The following is a 12,706-nucleotide window of genomic DNA, read 5'->3' on the forward strand; positions in this document are numbered from 1 at the left end:
GTTATCTCTAACGGCAAGGTTAGACCCTTTAGGGAGCACTGCAGGAGCACCACGTGGTGAATGAGGAGGGATAGTCCATGGTGATACCAGGAAGGATGGAGGCAGCATCTGGGGTGTGGGAGGCCCTAGGGACACGGAGCTGGAGGGCTGGGCGGCCTCGGAAGCATAACTTGAGCGCTGCACATGCCACCAAGCTAGAAGTAGGAAAACACACAAGTACAAGTTGGCTTTTCATGTATTGTGTCTAAAAACATCAGACCCAGAATGAGTTCGCTGGGATTGCAGTGGCTGGGGTGTTGCTTCGGAAGAGCCTCAGCTCTTCTGCTCCAGGTCCTCAACCAGGTAGGACTGGGTCTCCCTCAGGGCCTGGAGGAACACGTCCTTGCAATTCCAGTTCCAGGCTGGCGCGAAGCTGAAGAGCTTCCGCATCTTGGTTGGGTTGGTGGGCTCGACTCGCACTGCCTGGTACTGCTCCTCCGTCAGGACCCTCCCGTACAGGGCATCCAGCAGCCCCTCAACGTCTGTGACCCTCGCGATAAGCGCAGCCCGGTGCAGGTCTATAAAGTGCTGGCCTGGGGGTGGGAGGAGAACATGAGCTGGCAGCCAGAGTGTGGGCCCTGTCCCTGCTCAATGCAAGCCTAGGGGCGGGGCTCCAGGGGGCGGCCCACGAGGACTCCATATGTAGTGGGATGAGGGTAGCATGGTCTCCCTTCCCCTGCAGGGAGGAGAGTGGGTGTGCAGGTGGAGTGCGCAGGGTTGCCCGGTCCTGCCCGGCCCTGCCCTAGCCTGGCTGCGGGAGCACAGATGCTGGCTGTGCGGGGGTGCGGTGAGGCTGGGCTGGGTGTGGCGGCCTCACCTGGCTTGGCTGCCGGCTGAAGAGGGGCCCGGATCCCAGCTGGCGCGGCTCCAGAACCTGAAAGAAAATAGGTCAGGTAGATCCTTTCTCTTCCTGCCGCGGGGCCGGGGTCCGCTTGGTCGGGAGGCCAAGCGCGGGGAGCCTCCTTTCCGGCACAGGAGCTTCGTGTAGGGGTAGGAGGAACAGAAAGCGGAAGAGCCCGAGGGGCAAGCGCTGGTGTGAGTGGAGGGAGGGGAAAGAGGGGGTGGAGGGGCGGGTGGGGGCGGCTCACCCTGCTGCGTGGCCCCTTGCAGCTGCCCGGCCATCTCCTGCAGGCCCATGTCTCGCAGCACGGTCGCGGCGAGCTCGGCGCCGTAGGCCTCCAGGTAGAAGCTGACCAGCTTGTCGGTGAGGTCCACGGCGTCCATGGGCAGCAGCACGCCCCGCGGGATGCGCCCGTAGCCCTCGCGCAGCGGCACCGACAGCAGCTTCAGCTTGAACTTCTTGAGCTCGTCGGCGGTCAGGTTCTCTAGCGCATCCAGAATGGCGTCGCGCGCGCGTCCCATGGCTCCCGGATCCCTCGCCGCTGCCGCCGCTCGCGCCGCTGCTGCCGTCGACCAGAAGGAAGTCGACGGCGGGGCGTGACCTGGACTCCCCGCCTATCCCCAACTCCCGTCCCCCGACTCCACTCCCCGCCCCGTCCGTTGCTCTCCCGCAAAAGGCGCTCCCCGACCACGCCCTTGGTCTCTGCTCACCCAGGCCTCCGGATTGGGGCCCCCGGCCGTCGCGGGGCGCCAGGATCGCGCCCTCCAGCTGGCCTGCGAGGTGGGACCCGTGAGGGGACCCTCAGAAGGGCTCATGGGTGGCGCCTGCTTGTCTCTGGGCTTGTACCAGCGGGTACAGACCAGAAACCCGGGCTCGCTCTCACTGGGTTTATTGGAGCACCCAGGCTTAGAATCTCCAATTTCTAGAACCTCGAAATCTCCGCGGTTCCCTGAACCTTAGGATCCTCTCCCACAGGTCATAGAATTTTGGAATCATCACAGCTAGAAGCATGAAGCTCCCCCGATTCCACATACTGGGGAAAAGTGAGGTGGAAAAAAGGGTGGGGAGTGTGCATAGCTCTCTGAGCGTCAGTTTCATTTTCTACCACATGGGGATGATAACCCTCAGGTGCTTATTCCAGCATAACATGGCCAACCTGATGGCTCCCGAAACCTTGCCAGATGCTTCCTCGGGGTGCTAGATTTTGATTCTAAGAGCTGAATTTCTCGGGAAGTGATGACCAGAGCTATTGGTTGGGAACATTCTCAACTGGAGGGAACATACTGGGTGGAGAGCCAGCCACTCTGGTCCCAGGGGCTTGGGATAGCATTGGAGCCTGTGCTGTGTTCAGAATTCTTCTTCTTTTTTCTTTTAGAGACAGGGTCTCACTGTATCTCCCAGGCTGGAGTGCAGTGGCAGGACCATCGCTCCCTCCAGCTTTGAACTCCTGGGCTGAAGTGATCCTCCTGCCTTACCTCCCAAAGTGCTGGGATTACGGCAGGAGGCACCGTGCGCTGCCCTCGATTTGTTCCTAACATGGCCGGGGGGGTCTGCTGGTCTGGCTTCGGTGAGCCTCCCTGGCCTCGTCTTACGCCACACCCTGCTTTCCCTCCATCTCTGCGTGGCAGCCATGCTGGTCTCTCAGTTCAAGTGTGCCAGCCTCCTTTTACCTCTCCAAGCCTTTGCATGTGCTGTTCCCTCAGCCTTGAAATCTCTTCCCTCTTTGCCTGGCAAACTTTAGGTCTCAAGTTAAATGTCATTTCCTCCGGGAGACCAGGCTTAGAGCTTTTCCCAGGCTAGTTCATAACACCTGCTACGTATCAAATGCTGTGCACTTGTTTAAAACAACTTCTCCCTGACAGTCTGTAAATCGTGCCTGTTCAGATCATCGTTATCTCCTCAGCATCCAGAACAGGGCCTGACAAATAGTAGGTGCTCAATAAATGGTTTCAGAATGAATAATAAATGGACCTTGTGGCTCAAGGGAGAATACCAGTAACTGCGAGGTACGCCTTATACACAAACTCTTCAAAGAGAGGTAGCTTCCAGGAGATTAAAGACCACTAACTTGGCTCTGTGTTGTGCAGTGGCTCGTGCCTGTAATCCGGCACTTTGGGAGCCCAAGGTGGGCGGATCACCTGAGGTTGGGAGTTTGAGACCAGCCTGGCCAACATAGAGAAACCCCATCTGTACCAAAAGTACAAAATTAGCCGGTTGTGGTGGCACATGCCTATAATCCCAGCTACTCGGGAGGCTGAGGAGGGAGAATCACTTGAACCTGGGAGTTGGAGGTTGTAGTGAGCAGAGATTGTGCCATTGCACTCCAGCCTGGGCAACAAGAGTGAAACTTCGTCTCACTGTTGTTGAGTGAAAAAGATCATGAACTTGAAGCCATACAGTTCTTAGTTTGAATCCTGACTCTATTTCCCAAGGGGATGTTTGGAATCCTTCATTTTCCCCTCTCATCTGGGTTGTAACAATCACTGTTCCTTGTAGTGGTACGACCCTGGTATATTACACATTTATTTACTTACTGGACATTCATCCCTCTTTAAAATGTGAACCCTGTGAGCATCACAGACCTTAACTGTCTTGTTCATTGCTGAATTCCTAGTGTCAAGAATGTACCTGGAAATAGCCAGGTGTTGTGGCAGGCACCTGTAATCCCAGCTACTCGGGAGGCTGAGGCATGAGAATTGCTTGAACCTGGGAGGTTGAGAATACAGTGAGCTGAGATTGCGCCACTGCACTCCAACCTGGGCAACAGAGCTAGACTCCATCTTGGAAAAAAAATGTACCTGGAACACAGTAGCTGCTAAGTAGAGACATGGTGAAACCCTGTCTCTACTAAAAATACGGCAGTTAGCTGGGCATAGTCGCAGGTGCCTGTAATCTCAGCTACTTGGGAGGCTGAGGCAGGAGAATCTCTTGAACCTGGGAGGTGGAGGTTGTAGTGAGCTGAGATCACACCATTGCACTCCAGCCTGGGCAACAAGAGCAGAACTGTCTTGGTCGGGGGGAAGGAAACCAGGATGGAGAGCAGTGCTCTGCTACCTGCTGAAAGCCATTTTTTTTTTTTTTTTTTTTTTTTGAGACACAGTTTCGCTCTTGTTACCCAGGCTGGAGTGCAATGGCGCAATCTCGGCTCACCACAACCTCCGCCTCCTGGGCTCAGGCAATTCTCCTGCCTCAGCCTCCTGCGTAGCTGGGATTACAGGCACGCGCCACCACGCCCAGCTAGTTTTTTGTATTTTTAGTAGAAACGGGGTTTCACCATGTTGACCAGGATGGTCTCGATCTCTCGACCTCGTGATCCACCCGCCTCGGCCTCCCAAAGTGCTGGGATTACAGGCTTGAGCCACCGCGCCCGGCCTGAAAGCCATTTTTGTTGTTTCTTTTGAAGACAGGTTCTCACTCTGTCGCCCAGGCTGGAGTACACTGGAGGGATTGTGGCTCACTGCAGCCTCGGACTTCTGGGCTCAAGCAGTTCTCTCACCTTGGCCTCCTGAGTACCTGGGACTGCAGGTGTGCCACCATGCCTAGCTAGTTTTCTTCTTATTTTTTCAAAATAGAGAATAGGTCTCCCTATGTTGTTCAGGCTGGTCTCGAACTCCTGGGCTCAGCAGTCCTCCTGCCTTGGCCTCCCAAAGTGCTGGGATTATAGGTGTGAGCCATGGTGCCTGGCTTTGATCCCCAGCCCTGTAGCGTGTAGGCTGGGGTAAGTAGTGTGTCAACATCCTCACCATGGGTGGCACTTGTGGTTCAACAGCCAGCATTCCTTGGCTCATGGATATTTGTCATACCTTCTCACTGGCCTTGATCCTTCCAGAATCTCCAAATCCTTTTGTGCACTGTGTCCAGAGAATACATCTTCCTAATCCTGCCCCTGCCCAGCTCAGAGACCGCCCCACCACTCCCCGCCATGACTCTCCGGTGCCCTCAGACTCAAGTCATAAGCCCTTGGCTTGGCCTTCAAGGTCTTTGCCAACCTCTTCACCTGTCCCTTCCACCTTGCTGACCTCGGAACCTCTGTCCCTGTGGGGCCTGCTCTCTGCCTGGCCTCTTTTCCCTCCTGGTCTACTTGGTGAATTCCTGCCTGTCTTCTGACACTCGCCAGGCATCACTTTTTCTTGTCTTTTTTTTTTTTTTTTAGAGAGAGGAGGTCTCACTCTGTTGCCCAGGCTGGAGTGCAGTGCGCAATCATAGCTCACTGCAGCCTCGAACTCTTGGGCTCAAGTGATCCTTTCTCAGCTTCCTGTGTAGCTGGAACTATGGGTACATGCCACCATGCTCAGCTCATTTTTAATTTTAATTTTTTGTAGAGATGGGGTCTTGCTATATTGCCCAGGCTGATCTCCAACACCTGGGCTTAGTGATACTCCTGCCTTGGCCTCCCAAAGCACTGGGGTTACAGGTGTGAGCCACCACACCCAACCCAGTAGTCACCTCTTCTAATAAATCATAGAAATAAGCCTTTAATAGCCGGGCGCGGTGGCTCAAGCCTGTAATCCCAGCACTTTGGGAGGCCGAGGCGGGTGGATCACGAGATCGAGAGATCGAGACCATCCTGGTCAACATGGTGAAACCCCGTCTCTACTAAAAATACAAAAACTAGCTGGGCGTGGTGGCGCGTGCCTGTAATCCCAGCTACTTAGGAGGCTGAGGCAGGAGAATTGCCTGAGCCCAGGAGGCGGAGGTTGCGGTGAGCCGAGATCGCGCCATTGCACTCCAGCCTGGGTAACAAGAGCGAAACTCCGTCTCAAAAAAAAAAAAAAAAAAAAAAAAAAAAAAAAAAAAAAAAAAAAAAAAGAAATAAGCCTTTAGTCTGCGGTCCTTCCCTTCCTTCCTTCCTTTCTTTCTCCCTCCCTCTCTCCCTCCCTCCCTCCTTCCCTCCCTTCTCTCCTCTCTCTTTCTTCTCTTTTTTCTTTCTCTCTCCTTCCTTCTTTCCTTTCTCCTTCCTTTCTTCCTTCCTTCCTTTCTTCTTCTTTTTTTTTTTTTTGTGACAGAGTCTCACTCTCGTTACCCAGGCTGGAGTGCCATGGCGCGATCTCGGCTCACCGCAACCTCCGCCTCCTGGGCTCAGGCAATTCTCCTGCCTCAGCCTCCTGAGTAGCTGGGATTACAGGCGCCCACCACCATGTCCAGCTAATATTTTGTATTTTTAGTACAGACAGGGTTTCACTATGTTGGCCACACTGGTCTCTAACTCCTGACCTTGTGATCTGCCGCCTCAGCCTCCCAAAGTGCTGGGATTACAGGCGTGAACCACCGCGCCTGGCTTCCTTCCTTCCTTCCTTCCTTCTCCTTTTTTTTTTTTTTCTTCAGTTTTTACAGTTTTATCTAAACACAGAACGTGCACATGAGCTGTCCACTCATTTTCTTCACTGCACAGCCTGGCATTGGGGTTGGTGACTCTGATGGCCAGCTGGGCAGCTCTTTCCACGATAGCTTTGCGGTTCTTGGAGGAGACATTGTGAGCCATCTCAGCACGTAAGATTTGTTGCACATCAGCAGCACTTCCAGCTCCTTCACCTGTGGACCAGGAACTTCTGGAAGCCGCTGGGCAGCGTGCGCTTTGTTTTCTTGTTATTCCCATAAGCACTGTTAGGCATCAAGATCTGGCCCTTGAGCCTTCTACAAACCCTATTGTCAATAACTCTGGATTTCTGCCAGTTACGCTTAATTTTGACATATGGGTCTGACTGGTGCTGGATGAACTTTTTGGTTCTCTTTTTGACGATCTTGGGCTGCACAAGGGGTCTGAGGGCAGCCATGATACCAAGGAGGAGATGCCTGCCACCTTGTAGGCAGCGCCAAGGGAGAGAGCTGCCTTCCTTCTTTCTTTCCTCTTTCTTTCTTTCTTTCTTTCTTTCTTTCTTTCTTTCTTTCTTTCTTTCTTTCTTTTTCTTTCTTTCTTTTTCTTTTTTCTTTCTTTTCTTTCTCTTTCTCTTTCCTTTCTTTCTTCCTTCCTTTCTTTTTCTTTCTTTCCTCTCTTTCTTTCCTTTCTTGCTCTCTCTTTCTTTTTTTCTCTCTGTTTTTTGAGACAGGGTCTCAGTCTGTTGCCCAGGCTGGAATGCAAAGGCACAGTCATAGCTCTCTACAGCCTCGATCTCCTAGACTTAAATGACCCTCCCATCTCAGCCACATAGCTGAGACTACAGGTGTGCACCATCATGCCCAGCCAATTTTTATAACTTTTTTTTTTTTTTTAGACAGAGTCTTGCTCTGTCACCCAGGCTGGAGTGCAGTGGTGCAATGTCCGCTTACTGCAACCTCTGCCTCCTGGGTCCAAGTGATTCTCGTGCTTCAGCCTCCTAAGTAACTGGGACGACAGGCATGAGCTTTCATGCCCAGCTAATTTTTGTATTCAGTAGAGACGGGGTTTTGGCATGTTGCCCAGGCTGGTCTTGAATCCCTTGGCTCAAGCAATCCACCTGCCTGGACCACCCAGGTCCTGGGATTACAGGCGTGAGCCATCATGCCCAGTCCACATGCATTAGTTCTAAGCCTTAAAGCAATCCCTTTGAGATAGGGAATCATGGCCCCATTTTGTAAGTGAGAAGATGGGTTCAGAGAGGTGGAAGGGCTTGTCCAAGGTCACATTTCAGCCCAGAGCTTGGCACAGACCCAGCCTTGATAAGCTGTTGTAGAATGACACAAGAAGCCTAGAATCTAGAATCATTGACACCTGCTCTTTTTACTTTGATAGAATTGGAGGAGCTTTGGGCATATGATCCATTTTAAAATGATTGCCTGATTCGAACCCTACGAGTAGAGCAGGGGTCCCCTTTGCCGTGTGGCCTCCTGCCTGCGTCTCTGGAGCCCTTGTTTGGATGGGGTGGCCTTTGCTTTGTGTAAAACAAATGTGATAGCTTTCAACTGAACCTTTGGGGCTGCAGGAAAATGCACCTATGGGAGTGTGTGTGTGTGTGTGTGTGGGTGGGTGGGTGGGTGTGTGTGCGTGTGTGTGTGCGCGTGAGTGTGAGTGATGCCTCTGTCCTCCTCACACCAAGCTTCTTTGTGGAGGAGGTGAGCATGTGAGTCCCTGTGGGGTGAAACTCCCATTTTTATCTGGGCATCACCACCCAGGGTCCTTCCCTTGGGGCTCAGCTTGCCCCTGGCATCTGACCCCAGTCACGCTTCTGCCAGTTACGTTTATGTGTGTGTCCTACTGACACACACATTCAGAGGAGACGGGGAAGTGCCTGGCTGTGATTGTCACCTGACATCACCTCAGAGCAAGTGTTAGCACTTTGGTGAGATGTCACAGGGAGGCAAGGGACAAGGGGCTGGAGAAATGCAGCGGTTTCTCTCGGAGAACTGGAAGCCTCACTCCTGCAGCAGTTTTGGGTCAGAGCTCAGTGAGAACAAGTGACATCATTTTTTTTTTTTTTGAGACAAAGTCTAGCTCTGTCACCAAGGCTGGAGTGCAGTGGTGTGATCTGGGTTCACTGCCTCCCCTACCTCCTGGTTTCAAGCGATTCTCCTACCTCAGCCTCCTGAGTAGCTGGGATTACAGGCATCCACCACCACACCTGGCTAATTTTTATATTTTCAGTAGAGACAGGGTTTCACTGTGTTGGCCAGGCTGGTCTCGAACTCCTGAACTTGTGATCCACCCTCCCCCACAGCCTCCCAAAGTCCTGGGATTATAGGTGTGAGCCACCTCGCCTGGCAAACAAGTGACATCTTTCGGCAGATGCATGTGCTCTGTGAGCAGACTGCAAATTCGTTGTTTTTGTTTTCAAGACAGTCTGGCTCTATCACCCAGCCTGGAGTGTGATGGCACCCTCTCAGCTCACTGAAGCCCAAGCAATCCTCCCATTTCCGCGAGTAGCTAGGACCACAGGCATGTGCCTCCACGCCTGGCTAATTTTTGTATTTTTTTTGTAGAGACAGGGTTTCACCATGTTGCCCAGGGTGGTCTGGAACTCCAGGGCTCAAGAGATCCACCCACCTTGACCTCCCAAAGTGCCGGGATTACAGGTGTGAGTGACTGCACCTGGCCTGACCCCCGTCTTTCTGCATGTGAGCTCCAAGCGCTGAGTTTTGACCCCTGGCAGGAAAGAACCTCCAGTTCTCAGCCCAGGCTCACCCTTGCCCCTGGATTGCAGCCAGAGCGGTTGGTGGAATTAGGATGCCTGCTTCCTGGGTGTGACCCCCAATCCCACAAGAAAGTACCTCCTTGATTGCTGGAGCCAGATTGCTTCTCCTGGAGCAAGAAGGACTCTAGACACTTAGCGCCTGTGCCCCATGGCCTCCCTGTAGGATAGTGAAAGCGTTGTTAAGAGGCTGCAATGAGTCCAGAATTGTGAAGAGCTGGTGCAGTGGCTAACGCCTGTAATCCCAGCACTTTGGGAGGCCAAGGTAGGCAGATCACCTGAGGTCAGGAGTTCAAGTTCACCTGGCCAACATGGTGAAATCCTGTCTCTACTAAAAGCACAATTGGCCGGGCATGGTGGCAGGTGCCTGTAGTCCCAGCTACTTGGGAGATGAGACTTTGTCTCAAAACAAAATAAAATCTGTAATCCCAGCCCTTTGGGAAGCCAAGGTGGGTGGATTGCCTGAGCTTGGGAGTTCGAGACCAGCCTGGGCAATACGGCAAAAACCCTGTATCTACTAAAATACAAAAATTAACTGGGCGTGGTGGTGCACACCTGTAGTCCCAGCTACTTGGAGGCTGACGTGGGAGAATCACTTAAACTTGGGAGGTGGAGACTGTAGTGAGCTGAGATGGTGCCATTGCACTCCAGCCTGCGTGACAGAGTGAGACTCAATATATTTAAAAAAAAATTAAAACGATTGACTTGTTGCATCTTTACAGAACTCCATAGTCTTGATGCTAATCCTTGCATAATCCTCACTTTACAGGTGAGAAAATCAGGTTAAGTGACTTGCCTAAGGTCACACAACAAGAAAATTTCAGTCATGATTGGAACCTGGTAGTGGCAGTCACTGCTTCCTAAGCCCTTGGGTGCCAGCACACTGTCCCTGTTTATGTGGCATTATTTTTCTTTTCCTTTTTTTTGATATGGCGTTTGACTCTTGTTGCCCAGGCTGGAGTGCAATGGTGTAATCTCAGCTCACTGCAACCTCTGCCTCCTGGGTTCAAGTATTCTCTTGCCTCAGCCTCCCAAGCAGCTGGGATTACAGACATGTGCAACCATGCCTGGCTAATTTTGTAATTTTAGTAGAGATAGGGGTTTCACCATGTTGCCCAGGCTGGTTTTGAACCTCTGACCTCAGGTGTTCTGCCCGCCTTGGCCTCCCAAAGTGCTGGGATTACAGCTGTGAGCCATCATATCTGGCCAGGATGGTGTTATTTATCCTCATATTGTAACTGAAGGTGCTGAGGCTCAGAGAGGCAGGTGATTTTCCCGATGGTGCCCAGCATGAGCTCGTGCAGTCAGCATTCAGGACTTGCTTCTGTCGCAGCTCTGACTGGGGCTTCCTGGCCTCTCTCTTCATATATCCACTAACCAGGGGCTCTCACTTTCCAAGGCTCTTATTGCTTGAGCTGTTGGGAAGCTTTCCCTTAGGCTGCTTCCTGGGTGTGACCCCAATCCCACCACAAAGTAACTCCTTGATTGCTGGAGCCAGATTGCTTCTCCTGGGGCAAGAAGCACCATAGACACTTAGCCCCCGTGCCCATGGCCTCCCTGTAGGATAGTGGAAGCTTTGTTATGAGGCTTTAGGAAAGTGCTGGAATCTGTCCCCAGTCAGCGCTGTAGGTCCCAGGGAGCTCGTAGGGTCTGCCACACTGGTTCACCACCCCCTCCTTCCCTACACATGGCTTCTTGCCTCTTCTTGTGCTCAGTCTGCTTAAGACAATCAGTGTTCCTTCCATGGGTCAGAGGCCAGTCCTGGTCCATCTGCAGAGAAGGATTGAATTGACTATCACCCACCTGTCTTGGACACCCACTCCTATGGATGACAGCAGGACCTTCAGCCCCAGCTTGGCAATGATGGAAACTCCAGATGAAATCTAATTTCGGGAAGTTGAGTTTTTGAGCCTGAGCACCTTGTGGTTTCAGAGGCCAGCTCCAGATATACCCTCTTTCTCACCCTCTTCCTGTTGAACACAAGGCTGAGTCTGAGCTGTCAAGAGTGGAAAAGAAGAAATCAGAGGCTTTTAGCTAGGCATGCTGGCAGATGCCTGTGGTCCCCGTTACGCAGGAGGCTGAGGTGGGAGGATCGCTTGAGCCTGGGAGGTCGAGGCGGCTGTGAGCTATGATTGCACCATTGCACTCCAGCCTGGGCGACACAGTGAGACCTCAGATACTTAAAGACAAAGAAGGTGGGGACACAAGACTTCCCTGGGTTTCTCAGTGTGCTGGTGAAGAGCACCAGCTTCCTAAGACTTCATATACCATGAGAATTATACCTGCAGTCATTTACACAGGTAGTTGCTCTTATCCAAAAGAATAATATAACTTTTCGTTGGGCACAGTGGCTCACGCCTGTAATCCCAGTACTTTGGGAGGCCGAGGTGGGTGGATCACTTGAGGTTGGGAGTTCGAGACCAGCCTGACCAACATGGAGAAACCCCGTCTCTACTAAAAATACAAAAATTAGCCAGACATGATGGCGTGTGCCTGTAATCCCAGCTACTTGGGAGGCTGAAGCAGGAGAATCGCTTGAACCCAGGAGGTGGAGGTTGTGGTGAGCCGAGATAGCGCCATTGCACTCCAGCCTGGGCAAAAAGAACTTTTCTCCTCGTAAAAGGACTAGATAGTTAGAGACTGCACTAGGGCCTAGGTTAAACAAGGTATCAGGGGCTGGGCGTGGTGGCTCATGCCTGTAATCCAAGCACTTTGGAGGCCAAAGTGGGCAGATCACCTGCGGTCGGGAGTTCAAGACCAGCCTGACCAACATGGTGAAACCCGTCTTAAAAAAACACACACACAAAAAACAAGGTGTCCATCTGGAGTAGCTGCCTTCCTAAGTAGGCCAGCAGAACCTTGTGCTGTAACCACCCAACATGCAAGAAGGAATGAGTGGCCGGGCGCGGTGGCTCACGCCTGGAATCCCAGCACTTTGGGAAGCCCAGGCAGGTGGATCACCTTAAGTCAGGAGTTCAGGACCAGCCTGGGCAACATGGTAAAACCCCTGCCTCTATGAAAAATACAAAAATTAGCTGGTGTGGTGGCACATGCCTGTAATTCTAGCTACTCAGGAGGCTGAGGCAGGAGACTTGCTTGAACCCAGGAAATGGAGGTTGCAGTGAGCCAAGATCACACCACTGCACTCCAGACAGAGTGAGACTCCACCTTGGAAAAAAGAAAAAAAAAAAAAAGAAAGAAAGATAAAAAATTAAGAACCTGAGAGAGGCAAAGGAGAGTCCAAAGGGGAGATAAAGAGACTGAAACAGAAACAGAAACAGCAATTCAGAAATTCATACTGAAAGAGACAGAGAGCTGTTGAGAGAGGAAAGAGGAAAACCAGGGAAAGGTTTGACAAGCTAAGAGAAAGATGGAGAGGCCAAAGGAGAGAGATGGAGTTTGCATGCTTATTCATTCACCTAGTAGTATCTGTGGAACACCTACTGTGTGTCACACGCTTTATTCTAAGCTGGAGACAAGCAGTAAACACAATTTCTATTCTGTAGGAAGAGATAGACAAGAAACCAGCAAACAAATGGAATGGTGACATGCTAGATGGTCATAAATGCTATGGGGAGAAAGAAAGCCAGGAAGTGAGGTGTTGGGGAGATAGGAGATTTAAAATCAGGGAGCTGGGAGAGGCTTTGCTGGAAAGGTGACATTGAGCAAAGTCTGAGGGTGGAGAAAAAGGAAGCCATGCAGTATTTAGGTTGGAGAATGTTCC

At 51.9% G+C, this 12,706-nt stretch overlaps 1 protein-coding gene and 1 pseudogene across 1 annotated transcript; both read right to left on the reverse strand.

Annotated features, from left to right (window-relative positions):
- Positions 1-217: 217 nt before the first annotated feature.
- PYCARD (PYD and CARD domain containing) lies at positions 218-1,484 on the reverse strand. Its single transcript, XM_003930038.4, has 3 exons — positions 1,128-1,484; positions 857-913; positions 218-572 (listed from the first exon to the last, which is right to left on the reverse strand). Exons 1-3 carry the CDS (start codon positions 1,399-1,401, stop codon positions 313-315), a joined length of 591 nt encoding a protein of 196 aa, XP_003930087.1. The 5' UTR covers positions 1,402-1,484; the 3' UTR covers positions 218-312.
- A 10-nt stretch (positions 1,485-1,494) lies between these two features.
- LOC101039385 (large ribosomal subunit protein eL32-like) lies at positions 1,495-6,654 on the reverse strand (annotated as a pseudogene).
- Between the last annotated feature and the right edge of the window lie 6,052 nt (positions 6,655-12,706).

The sequence above is a fragment of the Saimiri boliviensis genome, chromosome 12, assembly GCF_048565385.1.
Source record: "Saimiri boliviensis isolate mSaiBol1 chromosome 12, mSaiBol1.pri, whole genome shotgun sequence".
Classification (NCBI taxonomy): domain Eukaryota; kingdom Metazoa; phylum Chordata; class Mammalia; order Primates; family Cebidae; genus Saimiri; species Saimiri boliviensis.